At 40.6% G+C, this 24,961-nt stretch overlaps 1 protein-coding gene across 1 annotated transcript; it reads left to right on the top strand.

The window, feature by feature from the left end:
• On the top strand, positions 1 to 22,055 carry LOC138046043 (tudor domain-containing 6-like). The gene is given in 5 exon segments (XM_068892728.1): positions 1 to 1,444; positions 7,912 to 8,747; positions 18,559 to 21,192; positions 21,815 to 21,949; positions 21,952 to 22,055. Coding segments are annotated over 5 exon segments (5,022 nt in total). The 5' UTR covers positions 1 to 131.
• Positions 22,056 to 24,961: the final 2,906 nt, after the last annotated feature.

The following is a 24,961-nucleotide window of genomic DNA, read 5'->3' as shown; positions in this document are numbered from 1 at the left end:
ATTATTTGGGTAAATGGTAAGCACCCCTCAGCTCACCTGAGTATCTTTTGTGAGCTTGTAGAGGCAACCGATGGACTTCTGTAAATGAAAATAGGATAGCTAACGTCTCTCATAATGTGATCTCAGAAGTCATGGCGATGCAAGTTAAGTTCCTGTTCGGGAGATTGGTGAGCGTTCTTGTCACTCACGTGGACTCATCTTCTGGAAGCTTTTTCGTTCAAATCAACGATGAGGCGGGAAAATTGGACTCGCTTTTGACCGAGATAGAACAGAACGTATTATCAGGGCGAGCTAAACCACCAAAACCCTCCGAAATCTCGGCCGGATGCATTTACATTGTGCAATATCTGGAAGACAGTCGCTGGTACCGCGCTCGAGTATTAGGTGTGAACTTGGCTGACCAAAGCTGTGAAGTATTTTTCTTGGATTACGGCAATACCGAGATTGTTCCTCTCACTTGTGTGAGAAATGCCGAGGATAGGTTTTGCGACCTTCTCCCTCAATCCTTCGAATGTGAACTTGAAGGGTTCGATCGTCTCGGCGGTGAGTTCATTTCCTTGCTAAGTGACACCATCTTGGAACAAGAGCTGTTTTGTAGGGCCGTGCAGCTAAAGAAAAACTGCGTTCTTGTCACTCAACTTTTTTTCGACGACAGAGGTACTCGATCTATTTTTGATGAGATGCAGAACGGAGGACACGGGGCCCTGACAGATTCTCTCATTAATGGTCATTCTCCTGGAACCTCTGGACCATCGAACTTAAAGAAAGATGCCAAGTTTCAGACCATCAGTCTACCTGCTGATTCTTTTCATCATCTCAGTGTTACTTGGGTTGTGGATCCTTCACACTTTTGGTGCCAACTTTTGTCAAATTTAGAGATCCTTGAAGTGCTCATGGAAAATCTTGCAGAAGTGTATGCAAACCTTGATCCAGCAGTTCTCCCTCTCCAGTCGTGTACGGTTGGGTATCCTTGTTGTGCCAAGTTTTATGAAGATGATGCCTGGTACAGAGGAATCATCACCAATGTGAGTTCGATTGCAACTGGACGGATAGAAGTAAGATTTGTTGATTACGGCAACACGCAACACACTGAACTGTCGGATATAAGAGATCTTAAGGAAGAATTCCTTCAGCACCCTTGCCAGGCAATGAGTTTTGCTATTGCAGGTGTTGAACCAGCTAGTAAAGATGGACAATGGGCTGATGAAGCTAAAGCGTTGTTTGAAAATCTCATCAAGTTTAAGCAGGTTGTTGGACTAGTAACTTGTATTGAGAGTGATGGACGGCACAGAGTTAAACTCATGGATACGACTTCTGATCTTGATATGCAACTAAACCAGATTCTCATTGCTGCTAACTATGGTGTTAAGTCCTCTGAACCACCAAAGCCTACTGCCACTATTGTTCCTGGTGCTTCCAATGGGCCACTTCATTCATCTTCCAAGTCAGTTCCTAGACCAGTTTTTGTGAAGGAAGAAATCCTGATTGGAAAGGAGGAGAGGGTTTTGGTAACAAACATCATTAGCCCTAGTAGGTTCTATTGTCAGCTTTTTAAAAATGGCTACATATTGGAGGAGTTGATGTTAAAGGTCGCACGCCATTATTCAAGTCTTCCTGCACAGGAAGAGCTGCTGTGGTCACCTTTCCCTGGTGACCCATGCTGTGTTCAGTTCTCAGAGGATGGTTGCTGGTACCGTGCAGTTGTACAGAACACCACACAAAAGGGAGTCTCTGTGTTGTACGTAGACTATGGCAACTCTGAAACAATACCAGCGAGCAAAATCAAGAAATTAATACCCAAGTTTTCTGAGTTACCTCAACAGGGTATTGAGTGTTCGCTGAACAGGATTATACCAAAGGTCTTTAGTGACCAGTCTCAGTGGAGATTGCAGGACATAAAGAATTCAAGGACTTGGCTCTTGAAATGGAGGCAGTGATTACTGTTGTTGCACGAGATAGTAGTGGAGTTTGTAGAGTTGAACTTGTTGTTAAAAACAAACAAGAAGAACAGAACATTAGTGAAGAGCTCCTGATCAATGGAAATGCTGAACTAGCAGTTGGGGCCATGCCTGCTTCCACTAATTTTGAGAACCTGAGATCACAAACTCTACCGAATCCTAGCTTGGAGGTTGGGCCAGTTTGAGGATGTCATTGTCAGCTTCATTGAACATCCTTGCAATTTTTGGTGCCAGCTTCAGAAATCTGCCTTTGATCTAGAAAAGTTGATGCAGGAGATTGCAGAGCAGTATGCTGTCCCAAGACAGAAGTCCGGCATTTCTCATCCTTCTCGTGGTATGTTAATTGTTGTACTTTTTGCTTGTTGGCAAGTCTGCTTTAGTAATGTTGTATTGAGATAAAACAAATCAAGGAAATATGTGTTAGGTAGAAATTTCCCTACTGGACACTTTTTCAGGCATTAGAGGCTGAATGTGTTTAACACTGCACACCGGTGGCTCAGTTGGTTGAGCACCCGGCTGTCACGCGGGAGGTCGTGAGTTCAACTCCGGCTGGACCAACACTCAGGGTCTTTAAATAACTGAGGAGAAAGTGCTGCCTTTGCAATTACATCTGCAAATGGTTAGACTCTCTAGTCTTCTCGGATAAGGACAATAAACCGTAGGCCCCATCTCACAACCCTTCAATGTTCATAATCCTGTGGGACGTAAAAAAGAAACCACACACTTGTCGCAAAGAGTAGGGCATGTAGTTCCCGGTGTTGTGGTCTATCTTGTGTGGTGTATCATGGTTGGGCGGGTAAAAGCTTGAAGATATTAGCCACACCAAGCTACTCTAAAAAATGAGAGGTAAATAAAGATATATGATATGATATGATGATATGAACTCCAGCAAATACTGGACTTGCTAATTACCATTGTTTATAGTCAGCAAGTTCAGTTAACTCTCAAGTTGGCGACATATCTGAGCTCATTTTTTGTAAACACGCTGCTTGACAGTTTTGCAGGGCTTTAAATTGCGACATTTGCGCCCGAATTTTTTTTCCCTTTGCGACTAAAATATCTGGAGAAGTTGCAAATTTGCGACTTGTTTTTATCTCCCCTCTTTCGAAACAAAAGGGTTACCAGTTGCCACTTTGCTGCTCTTTTTTCCTAAATAAATTAGAAATGACAAAATTATTTTGTTTCTCGCCTTGAGTCTTCTTACAATCTGAAGATAGCGTAATTGTAGCCTAATTTCACTGCGTTGTTACGTGCACAACTCCACTCCTTCGATATCATTCGCCATTTTCAGCGGTTTCTTTCAAAACAAGTATTGTGGGCTCATATTTTGTTTTGCCACATTGCTGACAAGACAATGCAGTGCGACGATTTTGCAACTAAATTTTGCGAAATTACAACTACATTTTCGTATCTTGTCCCAAAATTGCGACTGGATTTTTCGCTAATTTCAGGCCCTGTTTTGTCGTGATTATTTTTTTCCCAGTTATGAAAATAGTGGTACAAACTACAGTACACTGCCATGCAAATTTTAGTGCCTACAGTACCGTTCAGATATACGTTAACTGCGCATACGCAGTGTATACGCATATACGCGTATGCTTATACGCATATGTGCGTATACTTATACGCACATATGCGTATACTTATACGCACATACGTGTATACTTATACGCACATACGCGTATATTCATGCGCGTCTGATTTTCCTTTGTTATTCAGTACCATAAATTTCCTTTGTGTTGCATTGTTGAGTAAAACAAAGAATTTCTGATCTGAACAAAGCCACGAGCCGATAACAGAGAATTTACATAATGCAAAAGCTATCATGTTACAAACGCGCAGGTCGCTTCCCGTCGCGAATTTATTGGATAACAAGCAAAAGTAATTCAATGTTTATGAATCAGAAGGGAAACAAAAATTTGTCTTAAGTTTGGCATTCAAATACGTGTATCGTTTGTGACCCTTTACGCAAAAAGGGCCTTATGGATTCATCGAAAACCGTGAAATTTTTTTCATGGTCCCGGTGCGTGAATTTCAATTTTCACGGCGTGAATATGCCGTGATAAGAAACTTTCACTCTTGGCATGAAACTGTTGATGCTGTGAATGATTGGTGAAAACTTTCACGAATTAAGGGTTAAAATTCACGGGTGAAGTGGGAGTGAAAAAAATATTCACGGGTGTGAAATTGATTCAATCAAAAGATAAATCAACATTTCATTTCCATTCCGTTGATTTAAAAACTTTTTATGAAGAGAAGCGACCAACTCATAAATGGGAAACCATTTCTTTAGTATCGTATCATTTGATACTGCTGGTTTTAAACTGATAGCAAATTAAAGTAGAAGGGAATGCCCGAACAACGATCTATCTATCAAAATTTGCATACGACTCACATCAAGAGGAAGTCGTGACAGGTAATGCAACACCTTTCAAATAGGAGTAGAACTTCCATTGTATTCGGCGAGGTAAACTCAAACATTTTCCCCGAGAATTGCATGTTTATTGATGGTGTGCCTTTTGTATATTATTAATTCTCTCTTTTTAATAGTGTGGAACAAAATAACTCTGAACGTGAACTGTATGTTTATCGATGAAATAAACATCCGTGCGTGGTCGTATTCCAAACGCGACAGCTGTTTGTGAAAGTGCGCGCGTCTTTGTCATGTAGTTCGTAGTCGTGTACTATTTTAGTGCTGACAAGCTACATGTATTCTTTATTATAACAATAAGCAAAACAGTAAGCAAGCTAATGAGGCAGACGCGTATATCGGTATACGCGAATACGCGTATGGTTATATGCACATACGCGTATGGATATACGCACATACGCGTATAGATATATGCACATACGCAAATAGATATACGCGTATTGTGCGCATAATTTATTTTGGTTAACGTATTTCTGAGCGGTACTGTATATCGTTTGAACATGTTGAAATACGTAGGCGAAAGAAATAATTATAAGGATTGTATAGAACAAGGGTGCTTTGCCCTCCAGAAATGTTTCAATGCTTCAATATTTTTATTTTTAAAAATTCCCTCAATATTTGGTAGCGTTTGCTCATTTTTTTCACTTGTTCTATTTTTATGTAACTTTAACCCTTTGACGTCCAAACCGGCCTAAACCGCCAGACGATTTACTCGTCAATGGGGAACCCCTGGGAGTCAATGGGTCAATGTCCTCCATTAAGGTGGCTGGAACCAGTTTCACTACTTTTAAGGACCTTTTTGTTAGAAGGGTTGTCACTACAACACTGTATCACATTGTAGCATTGTTATGGTACCATATGAAACATCAATCATTGCTTAACAAAATGCGCCCACTATTGTAACTTATATAGGTTACCATGGCAACATGAAAAACTCTCCAAAAACACTCTATATTTCGTCTTGACTGCTTGTATCTCAAAAATGAACTGAGTGACCCTCCTTTTTTATTGTTGAATAGTGATTAGCAATGTGAGATAGAACTATCAGCAAAGTTTAAAAAAATTACTATTCTACAATAAAAAATGGGGGGTCACGGAGTTCATTTTGAGATATACGTAAGCCAGTAAAGAGGAAATATAGGGTGTTTTTGGAGAGTTTTCATGTTGCCATGGTAATCTATTATCTCACAATAGTGGACACATTTTGTTAAGCAATAATTGGTGTTTTATATATGTACCATAACATTGCTGTAACGTGATACAGTATGGTAGTTATAACCCATCTAATAAGGTCTCTTAAAGTGGTGAAACTGGTTCCAGCCACCTTAAAATCTGACTTCATTTTGTAGCACTTAATGCTGGAAAATTTGACAGGAGGGAAAAAGTGTGTGTAACCGCAATCTTGGACAGATAAAATGGAAAATTGAGACCACCTGTCCCCCAAAACCATTGATGGTAAAATGGTTCGTTATGGCCTTCACACAGCTTCATCCGTGATTTAGGGGGAAGGTGGCATTTCTGTTCCATTTTGATCTGCCCAATATTGTAGCTTCAAACAAAAGTATGGTATTGAGTTTTCAGATGGTGATAAGATCTTGATCTTATGTGACATTTCTTTGAAAATTTCCTCTCTGCCTAAGTGAAGCATGACCTTTTTTTTTAATTTGTGGAATATTTTTATAAAAGCCCAGCTTGGTGTTGGAAATGGTCTAGTGTCATCATGGCTGTCAATAAGGGCCGGTGGCCGGCCAAAACCACTGGCTAGTAAGCCATCATCAGCCGATCACTTACATCTAGATATAGATGGTGTCTTAAGAACATTTTTTTACCATTGGTAATATTTTTGGTCCGAAAGTTTCTGGCAAAAGTTCTTAAAACTTTGCCACCACAGTACACGTTCGCCGTCATATTGATTCTAGTGGGAAGTAAACGTAACCACACCTTCAATATTTGATTGTTTACGATCGTGAAAGTCAATCAAGGAGAAAGGTTCCGATGACTTACGGATATTCCCGATAGATTTTCCGAACCTCCGGAAAATGGAATTATGGTCTGCGGAAAGCCATGTGTTACTTCCCGCAAGATCTTAAAGACGGCTCAGCTCACCTGAGTATCTTTTGTGAGCTTGTAGAGGCAACGGATGGACTTTGTAAATGAGAATAGGATAGCTAAGGTCTCTCATAATTTGATCTCAGAAGTCATGGCGATGCAAGTTAAGTTCCCGTTCGGGAGATTTGTGAGCGTTCTTGTCACTCACGTGGACTCATCTTCTGGAAGCTTTTTCGTTCAAATCAACGATGAGGCGGGAAAATTGGACTCGCTTTTGACCGAGATAGAACAGAATGTATTATCAGGCCGAGCTAAACCACCAAAAGCCTCCGAAATGGCGGTCGGATGCATTTACATAGTGCAATATCTGGAAGACAGTCGCTGGTACCGCGCTCGAGTATTAGGTGTGAACTTGGCTGACGAAAGCTGCGAAGTATTTTCTTGGATTACGGCAATACCGAAATTGTTCCTCTAACTGTGTGAGAAATGCTGAGGATAGGTTTTGCGAACTTCTCCCTCAATCCTTCGAATGTGAACTTGAAGGGTTCGATCATCTCGGCGGTGAGTTCATTTCCTTGCTAAGTGACACCATCTTGGGACAAGAGCTGTTTTGCAGGGCCGTGCAGCTGAAGAAAAACTGCGTTCTTGTCACTCAACTTTTTCGACGACAGAGGTACTCGATCTATTTTTGACGAGATGCAGAACGGAGGACACAGGGCCCTGACAGATTCTCTCATTAATGGTCATTCTCCTGGAACCTCTGGACCATCAAACTTAAGAAAGATGCCAAGTTTCAGACCATCAGTCTACCTGCTGATTCTTTCATCATCTCAGTGTTACTTGGGTTGTGGATCCTTCACACTTTTGGTGCCAACTTTTGTCAAATTTAGAGATCCTTGAAGTGCTCATGGAAAATCTTGCAGAAGTGTATGCAAACCTTGATCCAGCAGTTCTCCCTCTCCAGTCGTGTACGGTTTGGGTATCCTTGTTGTGCCAAGTTTTATGAAGATGATGCCTGGTACAGAGGAATCATCACCAATGTGAGTTCGATTGCAACTGGACGGATAGAAGTAAGATTTGTTGATTACGGCAACACGCAACACACTGAACTGTCGGATATAAGAGATCTTAAGGAAGAATTCCTTGAGCACCCTTGCCAGGCAATGAGTTTTGCTATTGCTGGTGTTGAACCAGCTAGTAAAGATGGACAATGGGCTGATGAAGCTAAAAGCGTTGTTTGAAAATCTCATCAAGTTTAAGCACGTTGTTGGACTAGTAACTTGTATTGAGAGTGATGGACGGCACAGAGTTAAACTCATGGATACGACTTCTGATCTTGATATGGAAACTAAACCAGATTCTCATTGCTGCTAACTATGGTGTTAAGTCCTCTGACCCACCAAAGCTTACTGCCACTATTGTTCCTGGTGCTTCCAATGGGCCACTTCATTCATCTTCCAAGTCAGTTCCTAGACCAGTTTTTGTGAAGGAAGAAATCCTGATTGGAAAGGAGGAGAGGGTTTTGGTAACAAACATCATTAGCCCTAGTAGGTTCTATTGTCAGCTTTTTAGAAATGGCCACATATTGGAGGAATTGATGTTAGAGGTCGCACGCCATTATTCAAGTCTTCCTGCACAGGAAGAGCTGCTGTCGTCACCCTTCCCTGGTGAACCATGCTGTGTTCAGTTCTCAGAGGATGGTTGCTGGTACCGTGCAGTTGTACAGAACACCACACAAAAGGGAGTCTCTGTGTTGTACGTAGACTATGGCAACTCTGAAACAATACCAGCGAGCAAAATCAAGAAATTAATACCCAAGTTTTCTGAGTTACCTCAACAGGGTATTGAGTGTTCGCTGAACAGGATTATACCAAAGGTCTTTAGTGACCAGTCTCAGTGGAGATTGCAGGACATAAAGAAATTCAAGGACTTGGCTCTTGAAATGGAGGCAGTGATTACTGTTGTTGCACGAGATAGTAGTGGAGTTTGTAGAGTTGAACTTGTTGTTAAAAACAAACAAGAAGAACAGAACATTAGTGAAGAGCTCCTGATCAATGGAAATGCTGAACTAGCAGATGGGGCCATGCCTGCTTCCACTAATTTTGAGAACCTGAGATCACAAACTCTACCGAATCCTAGCTTGGAGGTTGGCCAATTTGAGGATGTCATTGTCAGCTTCATTGAACATCCTTGCAATTTTTGGTGCCAGCTTCAGAAATCTGCCTTTGATCGAGAAAAGTGGATGCAGGAGATAACAGAGCAGTATGCTGTCCCAAGACAGAAGTCTGGCATTTCTCATCCTTCTCGTGGTATGTTAATTGTTGTACTTTTTGCTTGTTGGCAAGTCTGCTTTAGTAATGTTGTATTGAGATAAAACAAATCAAGGAAATACGTGTTAGGTAGAAATTTCTCTACCGAACTTTTTTTCAGGCATTAGAGGCTGAATGTGTTTAACACTGCACACCGGTGGCTCAGTTGGTTGAGCACCCGGCTGTCACGCGGGAGGTCGTGAGTTCAACTCCGGCTGGACCAACACTCAGGGTCTTTAAATAACTGAGGAGAAAGTGCTGCCTTTGTAATTACATCTATAAATGGTTAGACTCTCTAGTCTTCTCGGATAAGGACAATAAACCGTAGGCCCCATCTCACAACCCTTCAATGTTCATAATCCTGTGGGACGTAAAAGAACCCACACACTTGTCGCAAAGAGTAGGGCATGTAGTTCCCGGTGTTGTGGTCTATCTTGTGTGGTGTATCATGGTTGGGCGGGTAAAAGCTTGAAGATATTAGCCACACCAAGCTACTCTAAAAATCTGAGGGTAAATAAAGATATATGATATGATATGATGATATGAACTCCAGCAAATACTGGACTTGCTAATTACCATTGTTTATAGTCAGCAAGTTCAGTTAACTCTCAAGTTGGCGACATATCTGAGCTCATTTTTGTAAACACGCTGCTTGACAGTTTTGCAGGGCTTGAAATTGCAACCAATACAGTCCCATTTGCAACGGAATTTTTTCCCTTTGCGACTAAAATATCTGGAGAACTTGCAAATTTGCGACTTGTTTTCATCTTCGCTCTTTCGAAACAAAAAGGTTAGCAGTTGCCACTTTTGTGCTCTTTTTCCTAAAATAAATTAAGAAATGACAAAATTATTAATTTTGTTTCTCGCCTTGAGTCTTCTTTCAATCTGAAGATAGCATAATTGTAGCCTAATTTCACTGCGTTGTTACGTGCACAACTCCACTCCTTCGATATCATTCGCCATTTTCAGGAGTTTCTTGCAACACAAGTATTGTGGGCTCATATTTTGTTTTGCCACACTGCTTACAACACAATGCAGTGCGACGATTTTGCGACTAAATTTGCGAAAGTACGACTACATTTTCGTATCTTGTCGCAAAATTGCGACTGGATTTTTCGCTAATTTCAAGCCCTGTTTTGTCATGATTATTTTTTTCCCAGTAATGAAAATAATTTTAGTGCCTATATCGTTTGAACATGTTGAAATACGTAGGCGAAAGAAAAAATTATAAGGATTTGTATAGAACACGGGTGCTTAGCCCTCCAGTTATGCTTCAGTGCTTTAATATTTTTATAATTTCCCTCAATATTTGGTAGCGTTTGCTCATTTTTCTCACTTTGACGTCCGCCAGACGATTTTACTCGTCAATGGTGGAACCCCAGGGAGTCAATGGGTCAATGTCCTCCATTAAGGTGGCTGGAACTAGTTTCACAGTTTCACTACTTTTAGGGACCTTTTTCTTAGAAGGGTTGTCACTACAACACTGTATCACATTATAGCATTGTTATGGTACCATATGAAACATCAATCATTGCTTAACAAAATGCGCCCACTATTGTAACTTAATAGGTTACCATGGCAACATGAAAACTCTCCAAAAACACTCTATATTTCGTCTTGACTTGCTTGTATCTTAAAAATGAACTGAGTGACCCTCCCTTTTTTATTGTTGAATAGTGATTAGCCATGTGAGATAGAACTATCAGCAAAGTTTAAAAAAATTACTATTCTACAATAAAAAATGGGGGTCACGGAGTTCATTTTGAGATATACGTAAGCCAGTAAAGAGGAAATATAGGGTGTTTTTGGAGAGTTTTCATGTTGCCATGGCTACCTATTACCTCACAATAGTGGGTGCATTTTGTTAAGCAATAATTGGTGTTTTATATGGTACCATAACATTGCTGTAACGTGATACAGTATGGTAGTTATAACCCATCTAATAAGAAGGTCTCTTAAAGTGGTGAAACTGGTTCCAGCCACCTTAAAATCTGACTTCATTTTGTAGCACTTAATGCTGGAAAATTTGACAGGAGGGAAAAAGTGTGTAACCCCAATCTTGGACTGATAAAAGGGAAAATTGAGACCACCTGTCCCCCAAAACCATTGATGGTAAAATGGTTCGTTATGGCCTTCACGCAGCTTCGTCCGTGATTTAGGGTGAAGGTGGCATTTCTGTTCCATTTTGATCTGCCCAATATTGTCAGTGTGGTTTAGTGGTCATCAACCGTACCTCCCACCTCTGTGACCCGGGTTCAACTCTGGCCTTGGGCCGTATGTGGGCTGAGTTTCAGTCGATCTCAATCTGACTCCGAGGGTTTTTCTCCGGGTACTCCGGTTTTCCTCCCTCCTCAAAATCGACTCCCAGTCTATTCCATCAGGCTGTGGTGCTGTGCTCCGAGGTCATACATGGGTCGTGGTCAGGGGCCGAGCACCTCGCTGGCAGCACAGCTCCTTCGGTCCGACCTCGTTGAGCTGCACTCTTCGTAATTCAGTCTCCGACTGTTAGAAAGGGTGATTAGCAGATCAGATATTATTATTATTATTATTATTATTATTATTATTACTATTGTTATTATTATTTTTTTTATTATTATTATTTTTAGCTTCAAACAAAAGTATGGTATTGAGTTTTCAAATGGTTATAAGATCTTGATTTTATGTGACATTTCTTTGAAAATTTCCTCTCTGCCTTAGTGAAGCATGTATAGAAAAATTTGGTTTTATCAACGGAGTTGATAATGTAAATTGGCCACCGTACAGAGATTCTAAAAGCTGACGTTTCGAGCGTTAGCCCTTCGTCAGAGCGAATCCAGGGATTATGGGTTACGTGTAGTTTTTATAGTAGAGTAGGAGCTACGCTATTGGTGGTAACATGGCAACGTGAAAAATAGGAATATATTAGTTAAATGAAAAGCGTTCGTTAATACCGTGAGGATTAAGGGTGCCGATTTGAAAGATGAATTTTTGTTCCAGATTCTTGCGGCTTTCCGTCGTACCTAGATGTAGGGAAAGGCCGCAGATAGCCATGTGTTTTTTGGAGTGGTTAGGCAGATTAAAATGGCGAGCGACTGGCTTGGATGCATCCTTGTCATTCTTCTCAACATCGCGAAGGTGTTCACGGAATCGGTCACCTAGTCGTCTACCTCTCTCACCAATGTATAATTTATTGCATAACGTGCAGGTTATGCAATAAATGACATTTGCGGAGGTACATGTGAAACGATCGGTGATCTTAACAGATCGCTTAGATCCCGATATCTTGCTAGTGTTAACAATGAAAAGACAAGTTTTGCATCGTGAGCGCGCGCATTTGAAAGTGCGGGGTTGCTCGTTAGTTTTGAGCGCGCTTCTAACTAAAAAGTTGCCTACGTTTTTGTCGCGTTTGAATGAAATAAGTGGAGGTTGCGAAAAGATTCTACTAGTCTCGGGATCATTTTGGAGTAATTTAAAATTACTAAGAATGATGCTTTTGACTGCGTGATTATGAGGATGGAAAGTGAGGGTGAATGGAATTCTGTCATTCTTATCTTTTTGTGACGTTTGTAGTGATGACTGTCGATCAAATTGTTGGGCGCGATGATGGCCAGAGACAGGATAGCCACGTTTTTCGAAGAACTGGCACATCTCCTCTGATTTGCTGGAAAAATCGGAGTCATCACTACATAGACGTCGAAGTCTAAGAAATTGAGAATAAGGGATGGAGTTCTTGATATGTGATGGATGTGACGATGAATACAACAAATAACTGTGTGAATCAGTAGGTTTGTAGTGCACACTAGTACATAGCACGTTGCCTCTAATAGAAACTTTGATATCTAGAAAAGCCAATGAAGTTTCCGAAATTTCCCAGGTATATTTAAGAGCCGGATGAAAAGAGTTGACGGAGGTTATAAATTGATCGAGTTCTTCTCTGCTGGATGAAATAGCGCCGATGCAGTCGTCGATGTAACGGCCGTAGAGTTCAGGTTTGGGGCCTTTGTACTGATTAAAAAATTGGTGTTCAACATATCCTACAAAAAGATTGGCATAGCTACAATCTTAGACAAAACTGTTGGGAAGGTTAGCACTTTTGAAGTCTTCATTGCTTCTCTCCCCTCCCCCCTCTTTCAATGTTGTGCAAAACTGAATGGTTTCAGTGGGAAATTGTTGACTTACCTTCCAACATTGAATAGGGGGGAGGGGGGCTATGTAAGAGAAAGTGAAACTATTTCTTTTGAGCATTGACGGAAGCGGGTTGAAATGCAGCTCTGGTGTGGTTCATTTACATAACCTTCCCAACTACTTTTGTCTATGATTGTCTGAAAATTCTGGGTGTGGTCTTAAATTGGAAAGACGACCTTTTTCTTAGCGTTTACAGTGCCTTTGAAAAACAAACACAATTAGTGCTTGCTTTAACATTTAACTGCTTTTTGTGCCATGTTATCATGACTTTTAGGCGTTTATCTGGTTAAAAATAAGGCAAGTTTTCAACTTTCATACATGTGTTAGGACGTCATCAGTGTTGCATTAATGTCTCAATGGTATTAAATTGTAGAGCAAATAACATGATGAAAATTCCTTCGTAAATGAACAGAAAGGGGAGAAGACTAAATGATAGTTAATTAAAGCCAAAAAGCTGGTCTTGAAAGGTCAAACGAGTTCACGGACTAAACTCTCACAATGGCGGACGTCAGTTGCACTTTGCCACGTTGAGAGCAGCGCCTTTTAAAAACGTCATGTGCATTTCAAACAGAGTCACATTAAATAAGTAAATTAACAGTGATTACTTTTTTTGCACCAGTAGCGTGAGTAGGATGGCCTGTCAATCATTGACCTATTTTGGGAACATTAAACATGTATGTGAACATTACTCCATGACATTACTCCATAAGAAAATGCGAAATATATGCCCAATGAATGTGATATTTTGCAACAATAACGTAGTTATATGTAAAGCATACTGGAATACGTACAATGTATTTCTGATTATGGACAAAAGTTATTGTATCCACTTATTTTCAACATTACTCCATTGAAACCATGTATACACAAAGGTTAATTAGATACGTTATTTCAATTTAAGCTCTCTTTATGGAGTAATGTTGCAATTTACCTAAAATAAAGCTGAAATGACCATGAAAAGTCCTACTACTATTTCCTTGGAAACCCGTTACACTCCAGTTTCAATAATTTATCTGTAGCTGTGCTGTAAAGGCATTATTTTAGGCTTCGAAAATGGAGTAATGTTGGGAGTGATGTCGGGAGTAATGTAAGTGCTCTCGCACTGCTCGCACCATTTCTTGCTAAATCAATTGAAATAAAACAGTTTTTGGCATTCTTCCAACGTCCTCCAAAAAAGAAAGCTATCTTTTAACGAATATGAAACATCAAATAACAAAAATGTATTTTTTATAGCATTCTTAGTAAACACTTCCCCAACAGAACGGATTTTGGAGTAACGTTGTGAAGGGTCACGCAAGTCTGAAATCCAAATCATAAAACGATGATTTTAACCAAATTTCAGTATTGTGAGATTTTATTTATGCATTGGAAAGTACATTATAAGAACATGTCCAGAATAAGAAATGGAAGCCACATGTCAAATACTACGAGAGTTATAAGCGTTCAAAGCAGATTTCCTACTCTCATACAATCTTAGACAAAACTGTTGGGAAGGTTAGCACTTTTGAAGTCTTCATTGCTTCTCTCCCCTCCCCCCTCGTTCAATGTTGTGCAAAACTGAATGGTTTCAGTGGGAAATTGTTGACTTACCTTCCAACATTGAATAGGGGGGAGGGGGGCTATGTAAGAGAAAGTGAAACTATTTCTTTTGAGCATTGACGGAGGCAGGTTGAAATGCAGCTCTGGTGTGGTTCATTTACATAACCTTCCCAACTACTTTTGTCTATGATTGTAGGTCCCATTCTTGTGCCCATCGCTACACCATTAATTTGTTTGTAATAGTTGCCGGCGAATGAAAAACAGTTAAGCGTTAAAACTAGTTCGGCAAGGCGGAGGAGCGTTTCCGAGCTAGGTTCTTTGACAGTGCGTTGATCGAAAAAGTGTTTAAGTGCTTAAAGACCTTCGCTATTAGGAATGACTGTGTATAGAGATGTAATGCCCATGGTGAAAATAAGTTTGTCTTGGCCGGAGAAATTGAAATCGCGGAAAATTTGTAGTGCGTGTGTACTGTCTTTAATGTATGATGGCAAAGATTTGACGATAGGCGTCATAATCCTGTCTAAGTAGCTATAAATGAGTTCGGTGGGGCAACTACAGGCAGAAACGATAGGGCGACCTGGGTTGTTGGGTTTGTGAATTTTAGGCAAGAAGTAAATGCACGAAGTTCTAGGGGTGTTGATGATGAGATTAGTGGCAGTGTCCGGTAATTCTTGATTAACTATAAGATTTTGAATGGTGTCTTTGACAAGTTTCTGATTTTTGGAAGTGAGATCGTTAGGGATTTTGGCATTAAACGAGGTATTCGAAAGTTGCCGCAAAGCTTCTTTTTGGTAAAGGTCGGACCGCCAAACAACTACCGCGCCGCCTTTGTCGGCCGATTTGACAACTATGTCGTTGCGTTTACTAAGATTTTTAAGCGCCGCCCACTCTTCCGAAGAAAGGTTGGAAAATTTAGTGTTGCGATTGAATTTAAGTTTGTGAATGTCGTGACGGCATTTTTTGGTGAAAAAATCTAAAGAGGCAAATTGTCCCTCTGGGGAAGTCCATTTGGATTTGCGAACTAGAAGTGTTTCAAAAATATCTTTATTAGAAGTGTCCGAATCATCCTCTTTGTCGTGAAAAAAGGCTTTTAACTGAACGCGGCGAAGGAATTTTTCGACATCTTGCTTAATAGAAAATTCGTTGGTGCGTTCGGTAATAGGGACAAAATTTAGGCCCTTACTGAGAACAGATTTCTCTGAGTCAGTAAGCGGAAGATTTTCTGGAATTGTAATTACGTTATTATGGCTATGCAATGTAGTGTCGTCGGTAATTTGCGGACCTATTAATTGTTGAAGTTTTAGAGTCTTGGTTTGGTGTAAATGGTCCAACAGTCCAGAATTAAGTCGTCGGATTTTGGCGCGAATCGATTGTACTAAAATTGCTGGACAGATTTTGGAAAGTTCGGAGCGGCAATGAAGAATTTGTTTGTCAAGTGCGATTCATTTTTGGCACATAGCTCTAATTGTGATCCTCATAATATTACGTGAAAAAGAATTTTGCGCACATCGAATTTGGTGAAGATACTGATTTGAATGAGAGGATGTAGACGGATGAAAGTTCGAGCGAAAACCTTTAGGAATGACTTTAGAATTGAGGCAACGGCCGATGAAGTTGATGTGACTACAAAACCTAGTTTTGGCGAAAATGAGAGTGGCTAAACGGAAAGCTAAGTTACTGCTAAGTGTGGGAAAAGGAAAAAGATAACTTACGATTTCCTGGCGTAGCTCCTTGGTGGGTTTCTTCAAGCTTGGCATCGTCGTCTTGGGTCTCCTGTTAGAAATCTGTGGATTAAAAAACTACAAACGTCACAAAAAGATAAGAATGACAGAATTCCATTCACCCTCACTTTCCATCCTCATAATCACGCAGTCAAAAGCATCATTCTTAGTAATTTTAAATTACTCCAAAATGATCCCGAGACTAGTAGAATCTTTTCGCAACCTCCACTTATTTCATTCAAACGCGACAAAAACGTAGGCAACTTTTTAGTTAGAAGCGCGCTCAAAACTAACGAGCAACCCGGCACTTTCAAATGCGCGCGCTCACGATGCAAAACTTGTCTTTTCATTGTTAACACTAGCAAGATATCGGGATCTAAGCGATCTGTTAAGATCACCGATCGTTTCACAGGTACCTCTGCAAATGTCATTTATTGCATAACCTGTACGTTATGCAATAAATTATACATTGGTGAGAGAGGTAGACGACTAGGTGACCGATTCCGTGAACACCTTCGCGATGTTGAGAAGAATGACAAGGATGCATCCAAGCCAGTCGCTCGCCATTTTAATCTGCCTAACTACTCCAAAAAACACATGGCTATCTGCGGCCTTTCCCTACATCTAGGTACGACGGAAAGCCGCAAGAATCTGGAACAAAAATTCATCTTTCAAATCGGCACCCTTAATCCTCACGGTATTAACGAACGCTTTTCATTTAACTAATATATTCCTATTTTTCACGTTGCCATGTTACCACCAATAGCGTAGCTCCTACTCTACTATAAAAACTACACGTAACCCATAATCCCTGGATTCGCTCTGACGAAGGGCTAACGCTCGAAACGTCAGCTTTTAGAATCTCTGTACGGTGGCCAATTTACATTATCAACTCCGTTGATAAAACCAAATTTTTGTATACTACTTCCCCACCGACGCAGCACCACAGTTTCTTTAGAAACTACCCCTTCATTTAAGTGAAACATGACCTTTTTTGTAATTTCTGGAATATTTTTATAAAAGCCCAGCTTTGGTGTTGGAAATGGTCTATTGTCATCATGGCTGTCAATAAGGGCCGGTAGCCGGCCAAAACCGCTGGCTAGTAAGCCATCATCAGCCGGTTACTTACATCTCATTTTACCACCAGTCAAGGTTAAAAATCTTACACTTGATAAACTTATTGAAGAAACCTTTAAAGCGTTCTTCTCCCTGTTTTGAGTGGAATTGACAGCATATTTTCTGAAGATTAAACAGGAGAAAACACAGTAACTGCTCCCGGTCGATCCTTCGTGCGAATGGTGTTGAACGGTGAGAATGTTTAACTGAATAGTTTCCAGTCTTGCTCTTAATCTGGCAGAACAACATGGCATCCGTGCCAAAGAAAGAATGTTTTTCCATTATCAGTAAGGTGTGCCAAGCTGACTTTCATTGCCACCCACTTTCAAATTTATTGACAGCCCTGATTGTCATTAAATGAAAGTCAACCCCAAATAATTTTAAGCTGATTTGACTAGACAACATTTAACCAAACAATATTGAAAGGTTTCAAAACAGGCAAGCACTTATTTTTAGCTTTTGTTAACCTATTGACTCCAGGGGGTTTCCATTGATGAGTAAAATCGTCTGGCATTAGACAGAGTAAAATAACAAGTCTGGCCAGTCCAGGCTGGTTCAGGGGCCTGTTTCTCAAAAGTCCCGAAAACTTTTGTGAAACTGCCAACCGCTCGTTTTGGAAAGTCGATCTTTTAACATGTTTTAAAGGTAATAAAAAGAAAACTGGCTGTGAAGTTTGATAACTTAAATCCTCTCCGTTCTTGAGATGCAAAGGAAATTGTGACACCTGAAAATGGCCCGTAAAGTCTCCGGACTTTCGAGAAACAGCCCCCTAGCGTCACAGGGTTAATGGGGTATAGTTGTTCAGGGAGTGATTCACCCATTGACTCCGGGGGGGGTTCTGCATTTACGAATAAAATCGTCTGGTGTTAGATAGTGTAAAAGCTTGGCCGGTTCAGGTTGGTTCGGGCATCAAAGGGTTAAAATTAATTGTCTAGCGTGAGACGAAGTCTCACTCCAAGGAGTCAGTGGGGACATTCAGTAGGTTTTGAGTCGATGTGGATGTTGTTAACTCATTGACTCCTGAACTGACCCCCATTGAGAGTAAAATTGTCTGGCTTTAGACACTCACTCCTAGGAGTCAATGGATTACAACTGTAAGAGTTAAATGTTGATCTTTGATTCACCTGCCACAGTTACTCGGCATTTCAAAAGCCACACGCAAGTTTCCCTCTTGCAAGAGGACGGTCCTGTATTGAGGCAAGACTTTTCTTGTGAAAAGGTGATGACTGACCTTATAGACATGGGACAAGCTTGTGATGTGATATTTGTAGGTATGCTGTGCTGCGCTCAGTTTACAGAAGATGACAAGTGGTATAGGGGGAAAATTACAGGGGTGGTTAAAGAAGGCCAGGTTGAAGTCCACTTTGTAGACTATGGGAACTATGAGATGCTTCCAGTTTCACGCATAAGAAAGCTTCCAGCAAAGTTCTTGGCACTTCCACCACAAGCTGTGAAGTGTGCTCTGGCAAAGATTGATCCTTTAAATGAGAACTTGACATCTGACAAAGTTATGAATAGATTTGAAGAACTAACACTGAACAAAGAGCTGGTCATGATGGCAGACAAATACGATGAAAAATCCAGTTTTTATGAGGTGGTTTTGCTTGACATAAGTGAAGGTAAGAATCTGGACATTGCTAAAGATATACAAATGCTTGTGGGACCCTCAACGAAACGAGAAATGGTGGAGATTCTTGGGATTGAAATGCAGCCTGGCACCACAGAGAAGGTATTTGTCTCATCAGCAACTGGTCCTAAGAAATTTTCATGTCAGCTTTTGAAGATGGCGGATTCCTTGGATGAGCTCATGAATGAGATGTTCGAGTATTATGAAGCTCTCAGTGGACAGCAGGAACAACTCTCCGCACCCTCAGTTGGCGAGGTTTGTGCTGCCAAGTTTACTCTAGATGATGGGTGGTATCGGGCCAGAATTCTTGAAGTTAAGGATGGCATGGTGTCAGTTGTTTACGTTGACTATGGAAATTCAGAGACTCTTTTGCTTTCCAGATTGAAGGTATTAGCTGCTACTTTTTGCAGGCTTCCTATCCAAGCTAATGATTGTTCTTTATCTGGAGACTCCAGCTTTGCTTCTGATGATAAATTTCAAGAACTTGTTGTGGAGAAAGAATTCATGGCTAGCATAGTTTCAGTGAAATGTGGAGTTGCTTTTGTGGATTTAGTGTCAAAGGAATCCAACGAATCAATCTCAAACATTCTTAACAAGCAAGCAAGCCAGCAAAGCACAGAAACACCTTGCAGTGTTCCTTGTTTGCATTGGAAGCCTGGAGACACAATTGATGTTTTTGTAGCATTTGCAGAAAGTGCCCAGAAATTATTTTGTCAAACAAGTAGTCTCTCGTCGGAACTGGATGATCTAATGAATCAGTTGGAAGAAAATTACAGTGGTGATTCAGAAAGTCCTTCAACAGTAGCTGTTGGATGTTACTGTGTTGCATGGTATAATGAAGGCGGATGGTACAGAGCAAAGGTTGAACAGGTCCAGGGGAGGGAAGTCAGAGTTCACTACATCGATTATGGCGACTGTGCAACTGTACCAATCAGCAGCATTAGAACAATGGATCCTGTCTTTTCTAAGTTACCTGCTCAAGCTGTGCAATGTTGCCTGACAGGATTTTCCAGGGATCAAGGACCTGAGAACTTCAAGGACATTGATTTCGAGCAGGAGTTCAAGGTAAAGGTCGTCAGTGTCAGGAACGATGGTGTCTATGAAGTTGACCTAGTAACTCAAGATGGTTCAAAGATCAGTCAAGTGCTGTCTGAGGCAGGTTCTTCATCTACCCCCGTGAGCAGTGTGAGTGTTCTTCAGTGGAAACCAGGTGATAATATTGAGGTTGTAATTCCATTTGTTGAGAATGTGCAAAACTTCTTTTGCCACATGTGTCAAAGTGCAAACAATCTTGACGATCTCATGACAAGACTGGAGGAACATTATAGCACAAACCAAGAACTTTTATCATCAGCAATTGTTGGAGCTTTCTGCATTGCAAAGTATGAAGATGGAGGTTGGTATCGTGCCCAGGTTACCAAAGTGGAAAGCGAAAGCGTTGAAGTTTTTTACATTGATTATGGAGACACTGCAGTGCTTCCGGTTAGCAGTACAAGAACACTTAAGCTAGAGTTTGCAACATTGCCTGCTCAGGCTGTGAAATGCTGTTTGAGAGGGTATTCTAACTGTATTGGACCTGAAGACTTCAAGGACCTTGTAGTTGAACAAGTATTTCAAGCACAAGTGATTAGTAAACAAGGCGCAAACACTTACGAAGTTGAACTGGTATCAGCAGATGGATCTCTGATGAGCAAATCTTTATCCAAAGGGGCGGAAATATCAACTGAAAAATCATGCATTGTGGGAACCATTCATTGGAACATGGACAAGAAAGTTGAAGTGTTTGTTTCCTTTGTAGAAAGTACGCAAAAATTCTATTGTCAGCCTGTGCAATCCTCTGGAGAACTGGATGACGTCATGGAAAAACTTGAAGAGCATTACAGTGTGGATGAAGAGACTGTGTCCTCAGTTAGCAATGGCACTTACTGTGTGGCTAAATACGACGATGGTGGGTGGTATCGTGCACAAGTCATTCAAGTCCAAGGACACAGTGTCACTGTCTATTATATTGATTACGGTAACACTGCAATTCTTCCGCTGAGCAAGATCAGAACATTAACGCCAGAATTTGCGACATTGCCTGCGCAAGCAGTTCAGTGCAGTCTGAAAGGTTTGTCAAGCCCTGGAGAACCTGAGAAGTTCAAAGATCTTATTATCGAACAAGAGTTTGACCTCAAGGTGCTTTCAAGCGAACATCCAGGAGTTTATGAAGTTGAGTTGCTGTCCAAAGATGGGATAAAGTTATTTGATGATGCAAAGACACAAGAAACTGTGAAAGGTACATGTACTTGTTTGCTTCCATCCCACCTGAACCTGACTGTTAAAATCTAAAGAAAAAACGTTTTCAAATTCCAAATTTGAACGTTCTCGCGTTGCGAATTCAACCGACAACAGTTTGGGTTAAACTAAAAGATGTCTCGACCCAAAAGTAAGCTAAAGTGGTACTATGATCAAAAAATCAATTTTTTGTCCTTTGGATTTCAACACTACAGTACTGTGCAAAAAGAATGCAAACGAATTTCGCAGTTTTCACCACTTTTTGCTACTTTTCGACGAAATGTAACCAAATTTCGGGTGAAATGAATTCTCATTCGAACTTGGTGGAATTTTCAAAACGCCTATTGTTTCAGTCAAAATGAAAAATCGTGCAACTTTCCCAGCGGCCCCATGAAGATTCGAGCAAAATTTCATTGTGACATAGTGACATTTCGTCGTGACATAGGGAAATTTCAGGAGTGCTTATTGAAAGTTCACAGTGAGCATTTGCCTTTTACAGAAGCGACCAAAATTATAAAGAAGCTATGGGTAGCCTACACTTTGTTCAAAGGATTTTTAGCCGACTTCCTTTAAGACATTTTCGGCAAAAATGTTAATTGAAGACTGCTGCCTTTTTTTGTTAGTTTCCCAAGGGACCACTCAAGATCTGCTTGCCCATGCCACAGCTGGTTCCTTTGTCGAGTTGTGCCCTACGACATGTGTCAATCCACGTGAGTTTTACTGTCAGATTGCAATGGCAGATTACAAACAGAAGCTTGAGCAATGGATCAACTGCAAGAGCTCTACGAAAAAGAAAAAGAAAAAGAGCAAGCCATAGCAAACCTAACAGTTGGGTCCAATTGTGCTGCAGTTTTCACTGGTTAGTTTTGATACTTTTTACGGCAAATGTCGTGTTTGTTCTTCTTGTTGTTCAAAAGTTGTACCCTGCTATTTTAGTTCACACAATTTAAGCTGGAAGAGCAATCCAAATCATAGCCTTTGCCTTTTTTTGCAAGCACAGTGTTTTAGGAAATATTGGCTACTTTTCCTTTCAAATTTTGATCATTATCTTGCTATCCGTACTTACAGAGCTTTCAAAGGCAAGAAATACTGTACCTTCTGAGCCATACTGAAGATTTTTGGCAATGAAACTATAACATTTTTCTTTGGTCTCCATTGCTGGCTGTCCAGCAAGTCTTCAGCAAAGAAAACCTTTGCATGAGAATAGAGCTTGTTTTTAGTTTGCTGAAGATTGAAACATGCCTGCTGTTTAATTCACCTGTATAATGAGATTTGTGTAACTTTGCATACACATCATAATATGTCACAAAGTGTCTACTGAAGCCTAAGAACTTCATACACTTACTTCTTGGTTAGGGTTTTGGGCCCGGTTGTTCGAAAGATGATTAACTTAATCCGCGATTAGCGTAAACGTTTTCAACTGTTTGGTGAAAGTTTCTTTTGCTTATTTTTGTTTTTCAAGATTGACTTCTTGTAATGTAAAGTTTTGTGAAACATCAGCGCTCCTCTTTGGACATCATGTGGAAGCAGATCAGCATAACTGACAAAGGACAACACAAAATTACAGCGGTTTTCAAATGAGGGTCGTAAAACCAAAACCAAAACCAAAGTTATTACTTTGGCCAATCAAAAAGGGCTGAGACAATCCAGTAAACCAACCAAAACTCAAAGTAATTACACGTAGCCGACACAAAGCGCGGGAAAATGTGCACGCACAAGCTACGATTGGTTTTGGTTTCACTTTTGATTAGTTGAAAAAGTGGTGTGAGAACTTTGAACCAATCACTGAGTGAAGTAATGCAAAACCAAAGTAATTCACTAATTACTTTCGACACTCAATTGAAAACTGCTCTATAATAAATTATTAATTTACTATTATTTAGATTGATTAATTTAACTTATTTTATAATAAAGTTTCTATATAACGCGCGCTCTCATTGGTTTAAACAGCGTGCTTTATGAGAGTACAAAGCACGGAACAAACGAAAGCCCACGCCATCATTCGCAGAAATGGCAGATGAATTTCCGAATTTTACCTTGGGTATTATTGAAGCTGTCAGTTAAAGGCTTGCTCAGATATTCTGTCAAGTGCTTTGGATGGAAGACCTCAACCGTCGCCCGGTCCAGCAGTTCTTTCAAGCTCAGAAAGTCCTCACGCTGGAGTTCTTCATTTACAAAATTCCCAACAGGTTTTCAGATTCCAGCCGCAAGCAATGAAGAGTTTGTTTTCCAGTTGTCATGTCGGAAACGTGCAGGTTTTCATGGGCAACAATTCGGCCGGTTTACACTGAACTTAATCATTTAGATCCTCTTTTTTGCTGTTTTTTACGGACTGAAACCGAACATTGAGGCACTTGTTTTTCCATAAATTCTAATTTTGTGTGATTTTCCAGTTGATTGATGTTTTGACAAGCCTTTGTTTCATTAACCAATCAAATAATCTTAAACATTCTTACAAGCGCGCTGATTGGTCCAAAGTAGCGTGCTTTATCAGAGTATAAAGCACTGTGCTGACGACATCTCAGTTCGCCACAAGCAGCGCGCGCTTTGAAAATAAAGTAGAATTTTTGAAGAAAATTACTTGTTTTTTATCATAAAACAAATAAAGAAGCCTTGACTGTGCTCTGTTCTGTTGTAAAGCACTTAGGAAGCGGCTAGAGCACTCAAGAAGTAGGGAGAAACACTCGCCTATCGGCTCGTGTTTCCCCCTACACTTCTTTCGTGCTCTAGCCGTTTCCTGCGTGCTTTACAACAGAACAGAGCACAGTCAAGGCTTCTTTATTTGTTAATTATTTAAATTTGCAATATTATTAAAAATTATGATATCATCAGTCAATTAACTATTTACATCAAACTGATTACAATCAACTTAGCCTTGATGATCCAGACCTAGGTAAATGTCTATTAAGGGACTGTGCAATAATTATCTGGAGGGGGGGGATTCTAAGATTAATAGGGGGGCCTGAACTTAAACCAAAGCGCAGGGTAGGGGAGGGGGGGGGGGGGGGTAAGATGCAATTTCTTAAACATTTGTAGGGGGAATTAGAAGTTAAACTGAGAGGTCTGATCTCAATCCATGGACTCAAGGTAATGTATATTACATGTAAGCTCAGGGCTGTCCACAGGCTCCCCAAGCTGAAAATATGTGGTGTATGCGAGAGTTTGTGTATATAGAGAATTGTATGGGAAAATCACCGATCGTAAAAAAATTGTGTAAATAACTATCTCATTTGAAATAAAGTTTTCCTACCTCAAATGTGTGACGAACTTGTCTCTTTTGCCGAGTTTCGAGCCATTCTGACGCCGTTTAATGAAGTGATCCGGAAGGCCGTTACTGAAATAATAGGAAGGCCGGTAACTCCATCCATCGCTGGCCAGACCTCACTCCACAAATCGTTTTCTCCTCAACAGGAAAAGTCCCGAATCGCAATAAAAACAACAGTTCCATAAAGCCCAATAAATTTCACTCCAAATACGTGTGTTTCGGCAGCCGAAAGACTCCTGACGACCGAAAACTTTGCCTTAAAATTCACCTCTTCGGCTTTCCTCAGAGGCTTGTGACCGGGCAGTCAACAACGGAAACTCGCAAGATGGTTTCAGCTTCAACTCTGATTGGACCATTTGAATTTGACCGCGCGCTGGCAACACGACCGTTGTTGACTGCCCGGTCACAAGTCAACAACGGTCGTGTTGCCAGCGCGCGGTCAAATTCAAATGTATTCCGGATCACTTCACTAAACGGCGTCAGAATGGCTCGAAACTCGGCAAAA

The sequence above is a fragment of the Montipora capricornis genome, chromosome 4 (genome assembly GCF_036669925.1).
Source record: "Montipora capricornis isolate CH-2021 chromosome 4, ASM3666992v2, whole genome shotgun sequence".
Taxonomy (NCBI): Eukaryota; Metazoa; Cnidaria; class Anthozoa; order Scleractinia; family Acroporidae; genus Montipora; species Montipora capricornis.
This window is presented reverse-complemented; position numbering and strand designations above follow the sequence as displayed.